Here is an 18,847-nt window from a genome sequence, read left to right on the forward strand (position 1 = left end):
ATCAGTCCAACACTGTAGGAACCACTCCAGAAGTCAGTTAGTGTTTTAATTAGAAAGCCTGAGTCTGAATAATAAAGGCTGCCTAGTCTTTTCAACGTATGTTGCAGAACTCTGTGCTGCATTCCTGCACTTACACAGGCACCCTGGGCGGCACCAAAATGCTCTCTTAATTTTAGCTGCCCCAGGCATAAATCAGTGAGTGGAAAAACAGATCCAAAAAATGCACAAAGAAAACACAAGAGCTGCTACTGCGTGGAGTGTGTTAAGATTTAGCACACAAACAGCTGCTGAGTTGTTAGGATTTTTTTCCTGAACAAAACAGTGGAGAAAATCTTGTCTATGATTTGATTCAGATTCTCTATGCATGCTAGTGCTGAGGGGGATGGAGTAACCAACATGGCCTCTGTTATTTTAGGGGGTAGAGTTAAAGGGGGAGAGAGGTGGTCCACAAATGTACACTTGCCTCCTCCCAACACCCACCCCTCCTAGTTTTACCTATTCCACAGCACCCCCAAAGCTCTGGGTCTCGTTTAGAGACCCGGGGCCTCAGAACAGGCGAACCATTGTATGAGGCAGGGTCCCTGCACAGCAATCAAATGCAGCTTCTCATACAAAAATAATTCCTCATGCTGAGTGCAGGCACGTAAGAGGCAAGCGAGCCACCAGAGCAAGTGTGTTTGGGAAAAAGGGAGAAAGTTTAGTATAAGGGAAAAGATGAACAGTAAGCAGAGGCGACGAAGGGTAGAAGGAAAATGGCTGTTTAACCCTTTTCCTACTGTGTGCCACGCCACATATGTGGCCTGACCCAGACATGCAAACAGGCAGGCAACATCGCTGAAAAAACCTCAAACCACCCCGCAGAGAAATTCAGGATTGCTGTAACGTTTAAGGGAGAGCAAGGAAGGGTGTGAGCAAGCAAGAAATGCAAATGACAGAGAATTTTGACTATGCTGCATATTTATGTGGATGGCCTTTTTACTCCCTTTGAAAATAAACATCCTGCTAATCTGACAGCACAGTGGCCCACGAGAATAAAACCATCACATTTCTTGTTCCAGATTACGTAATGTAACTTATGTTAGTATTAAAAAGGGAAAAAAAAGGCCTCCAGTAACGCAAGGCCTAACACTAACAGAGTTTCGGCTCAGGCATATCGATGGTTCTCTGTCAACCAGTGTTGTTTATTCTGTGGAACCGCAGGATATCATCACCTAAACATGTGGCATAGCCTTTGTCAACAAACAGAAGTTCCAAGTAACCTAATGAGTCATTTTAAGTGAGACAATAAGGCCAGTGTCAAAATGTTACTATGATATAGTTTCGTTATACTTGAAATAGTTTCTTTTTTATTTGAGATTAATTTTGCTTTTGCTATTCTTTTATTTAGAATCCAATCTTCTCTGAAAATCATAAGAAAAAAATGATACGGAATTAATTTTGACACTTTGAACCGAATCAACAAAAATAGAGCAATTGTATAACTACTGAGCCAAAAAACTACAAAACATTGACATTTTTACATTAATCTAACTGTACAAATCTTCACCAAGGATAGTCAAAAGAGGACATTCAATGAGTGCAACCCTGAAGCTCAAGCAGGGAGAGTAGAACTCTCAAGAGATGAGTGGTAGCCATGCCAGACCACAACTGAGTAAGGATCGGGCGCTGGCCACCGAGCATGCTGAACTAAGCAAGCTGACTCCACGTATTGATCGATGGTAGCTGAGTGCCAGCCCACGTCACATCATCTCAGAGCAGCAAGGCTAAGTGAGCCTTAAAAGTTCGAGTACTTTTACTCAGATATGAACATTGTTTCTTCACTGACGACATGTACATATTTCATGCTAAAAAATAGTAAACAATGTGACCAAATATTCCAGAAAGCAGAGAGGGAAGGATGGAGCCACCAATAGATGTGACTGCGCATGCGCAAAATAACAAACGGCAAGCGGTGATGTCATCGGAGCTAAAGAGTCCACTGTGTTTTCTATTCACATGGTTGTGGAGCAAGCCCGCAACTGAATCGTTCCACTTTGCAGGCCAGAATTAAAAGCTTGTATTTTTGCTTTTCATTTCCATCGTTGCTGCAAGAACGAGGCCAATCCACAAAATAAACTTTTTGAATTGTTTTCACAGCTTTTTCAGATAAACGACCCCTTAGTAAACAATAGTTAGTTTGAAGAGTGAATGCTAAGTAGAAAGGTATTGCCAAGACAATCGCATAAACATTAACTTACACTGATTGTTCCAAATCATTATTCTTTGTGATTGCAATGATTTGAATGATCTTTTTTTTAAGTGCAAACAATAAAAGTTGCTGGACCAGAAAATATTTAAAAAATCTCCCACAATAAGTCACTTGGAATTGGGTTCAGCACCGGATAAACTTTAGTGGAAAAATATCGATATATAGTTTCAGAGAAAAAGGTAGTGAAATTTATTTGAAAAACAGGTGGCCATCATAAGCTGTGTCCAACTGATTATCAAATTGTCCAATATCAGCATTCCTATTTGGCTCGACTTGTTTCAAAGTGATATAAATTCCTGTAGAAAAAAGTCCCACGTTAAAGACAGCAGCTGCATGGTAGTTTTGTTGGGCCGCTAGACGTAGATGCCTTAAAGCACACACAGCACAGAGCCAGGTCAGCCATGCAAGCCAGCAACACACCAATGATAACCTGCCAATAGAAGGAACTAATACACAAGGAGCTCAATAAAAATGTTGCGAGGGTAGAAAAAGGGAGAGAAACATTTTCCCTACTCAGCCTTCAAGGCCAGATGTTTATGGTCTGTATAAACTATTGAGGGTTAGGGAATGTCCCCCACTCAGCAACAGTGCGGCGCAGAAGCCCAGACCTAGCGCTTTTTTTTCTTCCACTTTCCCATATTGACTTGACTCCCAGTATTATCCATCCAGATACCGATAAAACAGTGATGAGCGAGAAACAGATAGACCGTTTGTGATAGCTGCTCGATCATGAGCAGTTTGAATTTTCAATACACTTTTAAAAAATATGGAACTAGGTTGTTACGCTTAGCTTCCAACTTTGTGTTCACTGCTATAACTTCTACAATATAGTCTCACTTAACCTGGCCAGTATCCCCGTGTGTTGAGTTCCCTACACATGTGGAATCAAACCAACATACACGGTTGCATAAAGCAAACACACCACAGTCCCTCCCCGACAGACTAATTTGAACAAATTCTCCAATTGCACCCCAAATTGAAAACACATTGAGTTGCGGACAGCCATCATTTATAAAAATCTGGGTAAGTGACCTTGGATCAAGCCAAAAATATTGCACTGGCAACTACCCCTGTTACTACAGGCAGCTGCTTGGCCAGACAGATGTTCCCATTGTTTTGGAGGAGGCACTGCCACGGGTACCTGAATGATGTATCTGCATGGGACGTGGCGACTATGTCTGGATAGACTATATGGCCGTAGGGTGGGGAAGTCTGTCATAACCCTGCACACACTGTACATTTAGACTGTAATGACTGTGTGGAATGTAAATCAGGGTTTCAATAAACAGACTCACTCAAGATGCACTCAGATGTCTATGTAATGATTGCTTGTCCATTTAGACAATTTACTGTTTGTAGATGACAATTAGATATCACATGACCAATAATCTCCAGTTTTCTTCTTCATTTTTCTTTTTTAACACGTGAGATGCTCATCCTACCTCCAACACTTGTTAGTGAAGCCAGCAGTCTATTATCTAGACAGGTTTACTCTCCTCTATGATCATGCTGCAAGACTAGAGGAGCAAATGGATTTAGTTACCAAATCATTATCCCCACAGGGTCTACTTCTACCCTCCATCTTCCTACTTTGTCTCTCTTTAACATTTGGTACTTACGCACTTCATCTTGCCCGTAGGCTTCTAGTGTCAATAATATGCTATGTTCTTCCCAGACAGCTGCTATGAAGCCGGTCAGACCAAGCACGGAAAGGGAGTATTCATTGCTTTTGTTTGTTGGGAAACGATCCAAAGCAATTTCAACAGGCAAGTGGAGAAGATTCCACAGCACACACGGTCTAAATCAAAAGAGGGGCAGCAATGGGCAAGGTCATGGTACAGCACGCCTAAGCCATCTCTAAGTCAGGTAGCCAGAGGTCATAATGAAAACTGCCAGGCCTAGTGGCTGTCAGACAGATCTATACACTGTACAACTGTTTTACTCATCCTTCTCTGTATTAGGAAAACTGTTAACACCCTCAAAGTTCCCATTACATCACACTGAAGCTCATCACAACGTTTTAAGAGTAATGTTAAATTTAGTGTAGAAATCAATCACTCCACCCAATTTAGTTTCTTGATATTCTACAGCAGTGGGAGCATCATTCAATGTTCTTTAGTTTAGAATGCAAAGTATTCAATCATAGTTCCAACAAGTTTTTCTAAAAAATCACTGAGACTGAGCTAGTGCACTTACAAATTTTATCCCCACCAGATGTTATATTTTATATTTCAAAGGAATTTGCATACTGCCTCAGCAAATTGATTTGGGTTCCCAGCTGAAACATATGAAGCGGGATTTCATCAAGAGCCTCTTCAAAGGTAATAAGCTCGAACTTAGTAGTTGCCTGGACACACTGGCGTAGCCTGTTTCCCGAGGCAATGCACCTGGACTTCTTTCCAAAAACCATGTGTTGTATGGCACAGCACAGCAAAGCGTAGCAAGACATTTTAGCTGGTGTATATCTAAATAGGACGGTTCTCCACACCACTAATGAATCAATCATGAATCAAATCCATGTCTATGATCATTATTGACCATTTTTGAACACTTACTTTCCCTGAGGTAATTGAGATGAGAGAGAAGAACTTCTGCGTTGTACATGGTGGTGAGCCGAAGGAAGTCGTCCTTGCTCATTTTGCACAAATCTTTTCCATCCGTGTTTTGAAATATGGATGCGTCAATCTCCAATAGGCCATACTCCTTGATGGCCCACTCAAGCCATTGGCGCACGTGGTCCTGGGACCATAATGAAGGATCTGCACATAGAAGAAAAATAAACACTCGTTTATATATATTTTTTTTTACACATACTAGTACTTGAACTTGCTTATAGACTACGACAGCATCAACACAGCTAATGGCATAAAGGAATAAGAGGAACTGAACTGAGTTATCAGGATCAGACATGGCTCAGTTATTATATATAAATAATTCTTCATCCTTCTAAACCCCAGCAGGATTTATTACAGTAGGATAATGTTTCAGGTAAATCATCTTTCATGGGGAGCCTCGTTTTCAAACCCCTTCAACATTTTTTACATATAGTTACACCTGGAGCGACTTATTTAACGAAAAAGTATGTTGAATATGCCGCTTAGACTATCTGGAACTCAGACTTATAACTGTCAGGGTGCACACACATACATGTATATGATAGATGAAGTTGACAAATACACTACATTTCAGGGCTAGTGACTCTTTATTTTGAAGACTTACCAGCTGGTACAATGACTCTTCGTTCATTGGTAGTCATGTTGGGGGGAGGTGCATTTTTTTCATCCATATAATTGCCATAGTTCATCTGAGATGTGTCATTACTCCCCACTAGCTTATTGCATTTACCCACACTGCAGTCCACTGGAGACTCCCTGTTATGCAAACACAAATATATTAGTGGAAAAGCATGATTTCTTATGAAAGACTTGTTTAGCAAAAAATGCTTGCAAATGAAAACATTTCGAACTTTCCATAATTCTCATGAGTAAAACATATTATATTACTCGTCAATAATTGCAATTTTAGAAATTTGTCTAAATTAAATACTATTTTGCAAAAGGAATAATTAATGTCATCCACCTGTTGCTATTCATAAAACATAATTAAACATAGTTTTGCATTTATCTAAAAAAAACAGATTGAGTAAGCACATCCATCTTCCCTATTGAAATACTGCTTATTATATTACATTTTGGCTTCTTACCTCGATCCATTCATATGCTCATATTCTCGCTTGACGTTGACCCGCACTGGCTGGTTGATCCACTCCTGCTGTGGAGGTAACGGGTTGATTTTGTGAGTCTGGCCGTAGTCCTGTGCGCCAGATGCAGTCATGTCTGTCTTTGGTAGAGGGGCTGCAGCAGCGTATGCAGGCTCAAATAAGGACTGGTCTTCACTCACCACTGACAGTGCCTCCTGCAAGGAAAAGCACAGATAATGTGTATTTGCTCTATGTATCCTAAATAGACAACTTAATTTTGAAAGTTTAGGGACAAATAATTAATTAATGTAGTGAGGATTTGAGTCAATGAGCAAAGCTGGAAAAGCTACTGACTCAAAAGGATGAAAGATGTCTCAAGATTATCCAAGGCAAGAGTTAAAATGAAATAGCCAAAAAGTTGAACTTTTCCTTTGACAATTCAAGTATTTTAGGTGGTGACGGTGATAAGAATTTGTTGCAATACGGACAGCAGAAGTCACGTTTTAAACTACATAAGAACCTGTGATGTCAATTGCACCCTCTCTGAGGACTTCTTTTTTTTAACTAATTACATGCAGTTATGGTTCATATCACAGTCTGGCATCCTAAGTAGTTTGGCTAAACAGCCCCTGTAGCTACTGTAGTTTCCTGTTGATGTTAGATGACTTCAATCATGTATTTTCATAGTGCAATTAGGGTGCAAACAAATAATGCTTTGCCTACATGTCTTCATTTTTTGCAACAAGTTGACTAGTAATTGATTGATTTATCCTAAGATATTTAATGTTTGCCGTCTGCCTTTTATGAATTATTTTTTCTGTGGTTCTTGTACCAGTAATTTGTCTTCTAAGGTCCTTTGGTTGTTCTCCACAGCTGAAGATTCAACAGAAGCTGGGAAGGGGGGCTGTGTGGGGGTGTATTGCAACACTGACCTAACTGGTTCGGTTCAGCAAATGTAAGTTTATTAAAGAAAACAAAACTAACTATTGACAGGATGCCATGTTGCATAACAAAAAAAATATGACTGCAAAAATGAATAAATAAAATTGATAATGATGCAAGTACTCATAAAATTATTACTACTAATCAGAAAAGAAGCCAATGGGAAAATTACAAAAAATATACCCTAACAGGCAAATACCTAAACCTCCTGAGAACATTTAACCTCCCTCCACAGCAATAGATTCCCGGGGGATTTAATCAGTTGATACATCCTATAGTCTGAACCCAGGCAGTATGACTTGCTATCTAAGCAGTGCACACCAGCTAGTGTGCCAACGATAAGGTGCCAAGAAGCGAGGGAATGTCTCGTTACGGCTCGATAAGGCCGCTCGCAAGTATTGTGACTGTTGGAAGTTATATTCCAAGTGACATATCAGGCTGTCAAGTGGAAACCATGATTGGCAAGTAGCGTTTGCCCATCAAGATGGTAGAAAAGGACGTTTAAAAATAGAAGTAGGCCTCTCACTGTTGAAGAGAAATCTGCAGTATTTTCTTTCCTATCAGTAAAGGACACAGATGAGCATTTTGGCCTCCTACTTTTATCATAAAACTTGTGAAGACAGAGCATCTTCATTCAGTTTCACTCTAAAGTAGTTAAACAATACAAGTACAGTATGAAAACAAAATAGCAGCATGTATGATACATTAAGAACATTGAGATAATACTTTTATATATGTAGTTCACTCTTGTGGCATCACTGACTGTAAAAAATCCTAATTGCAATTTTACTTTTATAGTATTTCAACTATTAAAATAGTGTATAATATAAGAATTTCCTTTATGTCGCATATTTATATTCGATACAAACGGTCAGGTAGATTACGAGGGTATAATTACCTCATAGTTTTCTTTACATGCCTGCAACACCGTGCAAGAGGAAAAATGATGAAATCACCTTTGGTCTCACGCATTTGTCATTTCACATTCCTCTCGCTTCTCTCTTAAAGAGATTGTGCAATTCAATTTAAGAATAATTGTATTGGTTATTTGTTTTGTCTCTGCAAAATATAAATATAATGCGTGATAAACTACAGAAAACATGACAGGTTTCTGGTAGGCATCAGGAATGATACAAGATGGTATACACCTTGCTCAAGAGCTCTTCCACTTGAATGTGTTGAGTGAAATCAAACTGCCTAAGTCACCACATGTCCACAGAAGAGCCTGACTCCCCAGAAAGCAAATAATAATATTGTCATTTCCAATATTTCCAAAACTAGAGGACAATTGAGGATAACAGCCACTGAAACCTTCAAGTGCACCTAGATGGATCACATTTGGTAAAAGACAATCTGTTTCAGGTTGTGCTCTAATCTAATGGAACTCGATTTTTTTCTACAGCAAAATCATATGCCTGTTTCTGTAGGAATATACTTTTTTATTACTATTGATTCATCACATTAAAAAAATTGTAGAGAACAACATTTCTGAATACTCTGCTTTCTTCTACTTAATATTAAATATTTAGTTGTAGATTAGAGTTAACATACAAGGCATTATATGTCAGAAAGTCTACAGATCTGGTACTAAAAAAGGCAGTATTTCAGATCAGAATGGCAAAGTACAAAGTACAAATTATGTTATTTAATGTCAACCAAACAATTAACCAGAAAATTGTGGCCAGACTGCACCATGAATATGCATATGCTCACAATGCCCCTAATCATCTGACAGTTCCTAACTACAACTTCCTAATTTACCCAAATCAAATCTTTTTCAAGTCCATGCAGGAGAGGATCCCCCAAAAAGTTTGTTTTGGAAACGCCCTTAAAAAACATACACATTACTGTCATTTTAAAAATATACTGAGCGACCACAATAAAGATGTATTGTGTCAAGCAAGCTGCATTAAACTCATTGATGATGTGACACTGTTTTGTTCAACTGGATGTTGAACTGTAAATAAACAATGGTTAAGAGATTCAAACACCTGTTTGGTGCCACTGCCTTTTTAGTTTTGTTTACATCAGACATCTCAGTGCATCACAACACATGTAGTTCACACGCGTGTCTTTTTGGGACAAGACCCAACAAACATTCACTAAGAGGGTGGTGGAGCAGAGCAAGGAATAAAGGGCTTCATTCCTGTCTTTTGTTTAACTAGAAAAAGGAAACCTGTCAGGAAAAGATTACGGAGAACAGGAAACTCTCATGGTTTGGGAGTGTGTTCTTTCTCTAAGAGTGCAGCCCAGCCATTCATACCCATGCTTCAATTACAAATCGATTTTTCATTCTTGTTTTTTTTTTTATGTCACACATATCAATGGACCTTGCACCCGTCCACCCCCAGTCTAAAATGCCAAAGTAATCATAAATACAAAACTTTTTGTATGTCACTAACACTGACACATACAAACTCATACACACCACACCCAACCGCCACAAAACCGCTTGGCAAAATGTCCCCCCAAAACACGACATAACTTTGAAAAAAGATGAGGTCAATTTGTGTGCATTTTTGGGAACTGACACTTGTGAGGAAATGAGCCAAGAGTGGGACATGCCATTCAAACATCTGGAAGCATCCCCAGCCATCTGGAATGTGACTGTCTGGAAGGGAAGAGGAGGAGGGCGTGCAGTAGCCAATGTTAATTCAGCCCAGCACTTTTGATGACTACCAATTTAACCAAATACCACTCTCCAATGAGGTTATGCTTATAATAGCTTTGAAATAATGTTTGAGATTCTCGGGATTTATAATAAAGCTATTTTCATTTGACCTCATACTTAGATGGTCTAAAATACTGCCACACTTTTTTGACTTGTCGTTGTAACCCATTAATCTAGGTATTGGCTAATATATTAATATTCCATACTGTATCATTAGTTGTGTAACCCTTGCACACACAAAAAACACTGAAATGTGGTTTTAAAGTGTTGCAAGTTGTTAACTTGCCAAATAACACATTTCCTCGAACAACGATCAGCAGATCATTCGCCAAATAAAGACGTTACATTCGTTATAATCTTCAAAATCAACAAACTATGCGATTATTCATAATCCCACAAACTCAATTTGAAAGAATCACCCGAATTTGCCAGTTTTTGCGCAGCTCTTCTCCAGCGTGCAAAACCCACGCACATTACATCCGCCGGTTAAACTAAATAACACGCTAAGAATAGGTGAAAAGTCATATTACCTACATGAAAACACAACTTTTCAACAACAACAAAAAGTGTGTTTGCAGGAGGGGAGAAGAAGCGCTCCTGATGTGCGTAATGTGCGCGCTCGCTCCTCAGAAATCCAACATGCGAAGTAAACTTCGACACATCCTCACAGAACTCAGATTTTTCTTTAAAAAATAAAGGAAAAAAAACAGTAGACGAACCGGCTTGGTTTGAGGGCAACCACAGAAGAAAATGGTCCACAGTGGAGAAGTCTCAGCTCACGCACACACAAAAATAGGAGGCGCAACTTTGGGAGGAAAAAAAGCGGTCCCCCACAATCTCCTACATCCAGCTCCACACACCACCCTTACCTTAATAGTTCCGTCCATTTTGCGAACTTTTTAGTGGACTCTGACGGTATCCCAAACATGACACGCTCCTGAATTAAATCCGGCACCGGTCCCGGTATGTGTGGCGTAGAGTTAGACACTTTTTTCCTTCTTTTTTCCCTCCTAAATTTGGGAAGTGAAGTCACTGACGCTCCTTGCTTGCTTGCTTGCTGCTGCTGTTGTTGCGAAGCAAGGGTGAGAGAAGGAAGCTGTGTGTCACCCAAAAGCCCTGCCTTCAAAAAAAAAAAAAAGGAAAAAAAAAAAGCAGGATACTGTCCCGAGGAGATAAGCTGGCAAAACAATTGAGTGTTCACTCAGTTATGTTTTTTTTTTTTTTTTTTTAAACCTGGGAAATATTTACAGGATAGTAACCTGCTGTGTGGAACATTCTTAGTTTTTCCTTTTTTTTTTAACGAACGAGACAAAGCCGTGAGTGTACAATGAGATGGGGAGACTAATTCTTATATTAGAAAATAATGAACCTCAGTTACAAATGTATGATTGTCACACATGATTGTTGACCACTCACATATGGCTAAGTTTATATTTTAAAGTAAAATGTGAAGATGATAAAGAAGTGACTGCAGCTGTAAATCTTTAGATGACAAATCAGAGTGTCTGTTGCAATATTTCTTTGCCCTACAAGCTAGTATGTCAAGGTGAAGACTTTTCAGAGAAGCCATAAATTTCCCTGCATTCACCATCCCACTTGAGCAGCAAAAACTGCTCAAAACGTGTGAGCCACTACGGGAAACAACAAATTATCACCGGTGCATTGATTTGAATATTTATCAATAACATATTTCTACAATATACTTACTATTCAATGATTAGGGATATTCTAGCAAGCTCAAAGTTGCGCTACTGGCAGTAGAGCAGCTCTGTCTGCTCCCCTCTTGGGGGTCTGGCGGGGCTGAGGGCCCCACCCTTGGGACCGCCACATCTGGATCCTGCTAAGGGTCAAGGCTTCTCCTGCCTGAGGCCAACTCCAACTTGTATAATTAAGGGAGACACCTTGTTTAACTCTTCACTGACCAGTTAGATATACCACCTCCTTGTTTTAGTCATCTTAAATCCATTTTTCCCCCACAAAAAAGGTGTTCATAATTATAAATCATTTCAAATTTGATTAAAATACAATTGAGGAATATCAATAGCATTGGTTGTTTTTAATGTTCCGTATAATGTATGAGCTGCAACAAAAGAATCTGCTAAAAAACATGAAGTGAGCCATCTAATATTTAGGTTATCTCATGAAGGAGGTATCATTGATAACACCTGATAATAAGATGTAAATATGTATAAACAAATGTGTAGATAATTTAAAAACTTTTTGGTCAAAAGTAATTTGCAAGATGGCTATCTGACAGCAAATCTGCAGTAAATAATTAAAAGCATGATTTTAAAGTAATAATGATAAATGTTTAAAACAAATAAGCTAAATACATTTATTTCTATTTACCTAATGATTAAATGAAATCAAATATTCTTCACCTTCATGTATTCGTCACAAATAATAATCATGATAAAATGTGTTTGCAGCTGCTTCAGGTTTGACTCCAATTTTGGATTATGTGTACAATTTAAAATCGACCATAGTAGAACAAAAATGGATTTACAAATCAGACAAGTTAACATCTTAATGGAAATTGATTTCCTATTTGAATTTTAACATGAACCTTACTGTAGTGGCTGGGGTCCCGGGCCCAATCTCAAGACCATCATGAAAACAGTGGTAACAAACATTTTGGAAGGCCAATAAACAGATGCAAGTTGGTTTACTCAGTCAACCACAGAACATCTGGCTCGATGTTGCAAGGAGACAGCCAACAGACATTTCTTCCTCTGCACACACACCCACACACACACTCAAACACACACTCACACACACCACGCCACCACACACAAGCCATGCACGAAATACATGGTACTGCATGCAAGGGGCCTTCCAGTGGATACAAGTTGTGGATTAGGTGGGGGCACTTGGACCCAAAAAGGACTTGCTCCTACATCTCTTTCAGACGTCATAGTCAATTGATCCCTAACGTTTGTTTTTATTATTGCTCCTGACCACAAACACCAAATAAGTAGTTGCTCTGTGACTTTTTTTATGTATACAATTTTAGCTTTGAATCGAAATAACAAGCGTAAATTGTTGATGCAATACCTCTGACTTTTTAAAAGTTATAAGGGCACATAATAATCTTGAAGAAACAGATTAAAATGAATGATTATAAAAATCCTTTCACACATTTTGAACAGCCATTAATGGTAAATTAAATAAGTATAAACGATTTAACTATCATGCACAAATATTATATTTTGTTGTTATTTTAAATGTGTATTTCAACATGAAACTTTTATCTTTCATACATTTTATATAAAACATGTAAAAAAATTCAATTAAAAGTTAACAAATCAAAACAATCTTAATAACCTAATCACGTAAATCGAATATATATATTTACAATAATTTGATGAGACATATACTGTTAAATGTGCCATCATTACTGCTGAATTTACCTCTTCCTATACTTACTGACAAAATAAAGGAGCAAATATAAATAAAACAATATGCTGTATCATTAATCATCACTCATAAAAATAAATAAAAAATAATACAACCCCAAACAGATTGTTTTCATGTAAGGCTGAACATCATCAGTATTTATTCTTCCTGGCTGTGAGAATGTTGATGACATTCATTAGACAAAGAACAGTAACAACGGAGCTGTGCTGTCTGCAAGTGTGCAAGTCCAAATACCATTGGCCCCAAAAACGTGGTGTCTACAGCACATATGTGCACGAACTGTCTGCCCTTCTCGCTCCGGGCCTTAATTAATTTGAGATTTATTTTTATTGGAGAGTTCCAGTCTCGCCTGGCCTTAACCAAACAAAACCAAATGCTTGGACCGTGGAGTCTTTTTGAAGGGAGAGGGAAACAAGGGGGGCAGATGTCTTATAATTCTGGCACATTCTCAACAATATCTTGCCATGAGCATTCAACAAATATGAACTTGGAATTCAGCCTGCAACAAGTCGTTTCCATTTTTTCCAGTAAAGCAGATTCACTATGGAATCCATTAACGTTTATGATAAAACAAAACAAAAAAAGTCTCCATCCTTTGCAAGGAGAAGAAAAGGCACATTCTAAAAGGCATATTTTCTCACCAAACATTCCTACCTTTTTTCATTTCTTTTTAAACAAACCAAGAATCGTGCAAAGTCATCTTTAACCTTGGCAGCATGAAAAGGGACCTTATTGTGAATCTAATGTTTTCGTTGGATAGAGCAAACGCACTACAGTTTTCCTTTGTTTTTCATGAATGCATGTGGTTATTGTTTTAACTGGCTGCAGTGCAATTTCAATCTGCATGCATTCAGTTCTATACTTGAACCAGGGTAGCTATTATTACTATTAATTTTATATGATAAAAACCACATATATTCAGCAAAACTGTAACCATTTTATCCTCTCGACTAATTTACTTCAAAGTGACTATTCTAATATGGGAAATGGATAGATATATATACAAATCTTCACCCAAAAATATTTTAAAACGTTATCTTTTATCGTAGTTTTAATGTGATTGCACAAAACAACTAATGTGCCCACCTGACCAGCAGTGGTGTCTTACCTTGACATAGGACGATGTGTCAGGGACAGTTTGGAACATGACGGTGTCTGACGAATGGAAACTCTCAACTTTGCTGCTACCAATCAGTGGGACCTAAAGTTAAAAAGATAAAAGACATTTAAGACATTCATTTATATTTGTTGTGCTATGTGATTCAGGTGTTTTGGAGGATATATATATTTTTTAAATGTCATCAACGAGAATGAATTATTTGGTGGCTTCTGGAGGAAGACAGCCTGGTGGGGGTTAGGACCTGGCGCCCCATCATGCATCCCAACCCCCTTCCCCCTCCAACCCTGAAGCTTACCACATATTGAAACACTTTTCACTTTAATAAGTGCAGCTTACAAAGTCTGGGGGTGAAAGGGCACGTGGAGGACGGTGTGTTCGTGTCCTTTTTTTGAAACTGTTACAATAATACATTGCACTGTCACTGGGATGTATTTTATTACGTGTAGTAATGACAATTAAAGATTGGTTGACTTTGTGGACAAATGATTGGATTTCTTGGATAAACATTTCGATATTAAAAATTAAATTAACAGTACAAATATGGGTTATTATATTATTATGGTTAGTGCACTGGCATTTTACTGCTTTTGCACCCTAATTTCACCTCTGATGAGTCACCTATTAAAAGAAGAATGCATCCTTTTACTCACAATATAACATTTGGTGCATATATAAAATTTAGGATACATTTGTTCATTTACTCTGTGGTTTTTAAGTGACTTTTGCAATTTTGTATTCATGTATTTATTATTTTTTGTCTGTTGCTTGCAGTTCAGACGTTCTGACTGATCATACATTGCCGATGACATGAGGTTACCAGCCCGTTTAATTTTTTTTTTTTTTTTGGGGAGACTCGTAAAGTCATCCACCTCCACCCCCAGTCGAATGCATCCAATTTCTGCGCGGTGAAAAAGGCGCAATGGAGCCGGGCATCTGCACCCAATTAGGCAGGGCAGCTCTGGTGAATAACGGCGTGAACCTTCCTCTGAGACAGCCTCGTGGGCCCGTGGGCTGAAGACTCCTCTAGTGTTACATTTTAAGCATCATACTTTTTGCTGTTATCAATCATGAGTCTCAGCCAAAAAACGCATTGCTTCACATCCCATCAAATTCATCAAGGTGCAAAATGATCCGGTATGAAAAACGTCACCATTTACATTGCACTAAAAATAGTTTGCACATGCATGGTTTACACCATAAAATCAGGTCGACTCACCTGTTCTTATTTGCAAACCGGTGAGGGAGGTGTCACTCCTCCTTCCTTCTCCTGCTGCTCCACCTCGTTTACACACTTTTAAATAATTATGTCCTGTCCACGAGAAGTAGTCCGTTTGTTTTTTCTTGGAGAGTTATTTTGTTCAGGGAGTGGAGCAACGTTTGTATGAATGGAAATGTTTCCAAGATGAGAAAGAGTGCTGCGGCCAATGAGGAGAGAGAAAAACCTCCCCTTCTCTACACCGTGAGACCACTCGAGCGTGAAATGAATGGACACGCACACACAAACTCTCGCGCGCAAGCACAATTGAACACACTCGACTGACTTCATAAACATGATTTTATACTAAGTGTACAAACAACAGCTCATTCAAATGTGCCCACAACCTTATTTTACTTTATATTGTGTTTTGGAACTTGACAATGATTTAGAATGCAAATAAATGTTATTATTAGTGTAGGTTGTACTTCAAATTATATTTCATCATGCTTTGTCATTATCATAATGATAATTTAAGTTATTTTTTAGCCATTTATTTTTCAACAACAATTAAAAAAATAGAAAAATGGACAGCTGGTAACATGCTTGTGAATGCCATCATCCAATCAAGAAGCCAATAGGTGAAATATATAAACTTTCCACATGCCTAAACAAATGCCTGTTTATTTTGTTACCACGTTGCAATATAAAGTCCGGTTCATTCTTAGGTACAGAAGGGACTAACTGTGTACACTCTCCTATAAAGTTTTTTTATATATATTTGAAAACATTCATTCTAAATAAACTGCTGATGATTGCATCCAAAAAACTTGCATGACTAAGACCTCACCCTAAACTGAAATAGAATGAGAAACATTTTCTTGTTTAACATATGCATCAGGTGTAAGCATCAATTATTTTCAGTCTCCTTGAGCCCTGCGATTGGCTGGCTACTGATTCAATGTGAAACCCACCTGGGATAGACTCCAGCACACCCTCTGAGGATAAGCGGAAATTTGCCAGTTTTTATGTGGCAAACACGAAACTAAAAGCTTATGGGGTGAATGCAAAATATTCACATCGGTCTGTCCCCTCGGTGACATTTGCCAAAAGATTCCAACGAAATTGACATAAGTTTATCAGCAGTCCTCTTTTGCTCGTTTCCTGCTCATATGACCCCCAAAACACACACACACACACACACACACACGCACACCATCGAAATGCACTAAAACTTCGTAACCCCCAACCACTCAGCTCACTAACTTCATTTCCTTCACAATGTCTGTATCTTCCAGGCAAAGCATCCTATTAAAAGGGTGTCGGTGGCAATCCACGCAAGGTTGTCTACTCATGCATGGCCTTTTATTGGCCCGTCAAGGTCGCTATTACATGGCGGGCGATCGCCGGGAAACAGGCGTCTCACTTGTGACTTTTTGTTGTACTGGGGTGTGTATTCATTTGTGATTTTATCACTGGGCCTAAAACTACACAGGATGTCTTTGAAATTCAATATGTCGTTCCCACTTTCTAGATTCAACTCAGCTAGGAAAAAATGCAAACTTCAAATAAAAATACATTCAAATAAAAATGAAATCAATGCTTTCTTCCATTGAGAGCATTTTTTTTCCAAAGAGAGAGGTCATCTGCTATAAAGGTTTCAATTCATCACTTGATGTTTGTTGCAGTGTTTCCTAACTCGTTGATTAGGAACAACAGTGTAAATAATGTTGTTGTTCTCAGAGTCGAACAATGGGTGGAAACCCCAACATCCGTTTTAGTGAAAAATGGCATTCATGATCCTGCTGTGTTGCCTTCCGCAGGATATTATATCACAGGTTTTCTAACACGCCTGAACAGAAAATACCAAATTCTTTCAAGGAGAGAGAAAAAATAATGTATATTCATTCATTCATCTTCCATAACGTTCATCCTCGTAAAGGTTGCATAGGTTGCTGGTGCCTATGCCAGCTGACTTCAAGCAAAAGGCATTCTACAGCAGGCGAGTGAACCTTTACACCACACCACATTGTTTTTGAATGGGTGTAGGAAGCACTACGCTGATTGTTGCCAAACATTTATCCCAAATGACCATAAACTAAATTATCCCCAAATTACACTCTAGGTAATTAGGCCCTTAAGTGACCTGCTTTAAACCGGTATTTAAATAATGATGAAAGGTAATTAATAATGAGCTTGTTCAAATCACAGGCTGTGATTATTTCAAGTTTGGTTTGCTCTTTCCGAGCATGGTAACCCTGCTTCTTGTAAAAAAGAAAAGAACAATATTTGCACATTCCTCTGATGTCTGGTTCATCCATTATGTCTGGTAGCATCTGAGGTTGTTCTATTTCTTTTCGCACATTGACGTGGATGTGAGGTGTTATTGCATCCAGAGTAAATATTGCTAAATAACCTTGCATTATGCTTTTTTTCCATTGCATTTTCCCCTCGCATGGTAACATTTCCAAAGTGTTTCTCTATGTACTCCACCCAAAAACGAATTTTGAGATGATTTGGACAACTCACGCAGATATCTTCAAATTCCATCGCTTGGAGTAAATAAAGCACCTCACCCTGAACTGTAATGCATTATTTATTTAGTTTAAAGGACTAGCATAGATGTAGGAGCGATGGGCATCCATGCTGTCCCAACCCTCTTTTTTCTCCTCTGGGAGAGAGCAAATGGCCTTGTGGCACCAGAAAAGGCTGGGCCTTGCTTCTGTGTGTCAGATCTTTTCATGGAAGACTAGTGATTTTGTTAGCTTACTACACTTATCAGTTTAACTTTAAAAAAAAGGGCCACTGGCAGAAAACTTGTGGGATTTGTTGGGGACATGATGGGATCCCAAGAGTACAGAAAATGTCTCTTCCAACAAATATAATATTTATGATGGTTTGATGTTAATTAATGTGGCAACTTTAATCCATTTGTCGATTAAAAATTCAGATGACATATTCCCTATGCTCATTTCAATTGTTTTTAACTGTAGTACATCTCAACGTGTTCTTTTGTCCTTTTAGTAGTACATCAAAAGTATCAAGATATTAAATGCATTACAGATTAATCATTTCCTCTATTTAAAAATGTGATTAAATTGCATAACAACCATTGCTGGACTGTATCACAACCAACTGTGGCCAGTAGGCAAGGAACCCCTTGAATTGATGGCTCTCAGCCAATCACAGGGCACAACTGGTGTACACGGAGAAAACCCACGCATGGATGGGGAGAACATGCAAACTCCACATAAGAAGGTCAGAACCCACTAAGCATCGATTTCAGTATTGTGAGCAGGTCGTTTTAACCACTCAACTGCCATTACCCCTTCTCATTTTATGACAATTCCCAAATAATTCCATTGATTTATGAACACATAACTTAAGCCAACCCAAAGTGATTGGTCATGTGCTATTAAGTAATTCTCATTCATTCCACCAAATTATAAATGTAGTGACTGCAAGTCATTCAGCAGCATTTCAAAGAAAAACATTGGGTGGAATGAAAAATGCTGTCACCTCCCATTTGGATCTGGCCAGGGCTGCCTCAATAA

The 18,847-nt window shown here is 38.5% G+C and overlaps 1 protein-coding gene across 7 annotated transcripts in view; it reads right to left on the bottom strand.

Annotated features, from left to right (window-relative positions):
• Positions 1 to 18,847, bottom strand: part of fli1 (Fli-1 proto-oncogene, ETS transcription factor) — a 34,841-nt gene that overhangs the window by 9,182 nt on the left and 6,812 nt on the right. For 3 of the 7 annotated variants that reach the window (XM_077722031.1, XM_077722030.1, XM_077722032.1), the window contains exons 2-5: positions 14,087 to 14,179; positions 5,952 to 6,163; positions 5,468 to 5,619; positions 4,804 to 5,007 (exon numbers count right to left, since the gene is read on the bottom strand). In XM_077722031.1, coding sequence (XP_077578157.1) covers positions 4,804 to 5,007; positions 5,468 to 5,619; positions 5,952 to 6,163; positions 14,087 to 14,125 — 607 coding nt within the window. In that variant the 5' untranslated portion in view covers positions 14,126 to 14,179. Of the gene's footprint in view, positions 1 to 4,803; positions 5,008 to 5,467; positions 5,620 to 5,951; positions 6,164 to 10,091; positions 10,236 to 10,430; positions 10,645 to 14,086; positions 14,180 to 15,314; positions 15,477 to 18,847 lie in introns of those variants that run through there. The other 4 variants (XM_077722033.1, XM_077722034.1, XM_077722035.1 and 1 more) reach the window with 4 other exon arrangements.

This window comes from Stigmatopora nigra, chromosome 8 (assembly GCF_051989575.1).
Source record: "Stigmatopora nigra isolate UIUO_SnigA chromosome 8, RoL_Snig_1.1, whole genome shotgun sequence".
NCBI lineage: Eukaryota > Metazoa > Chordata > Actinopteri > Syngnathiformes > Syngnathidae > Stigmatopora > Stigmatopora nigra.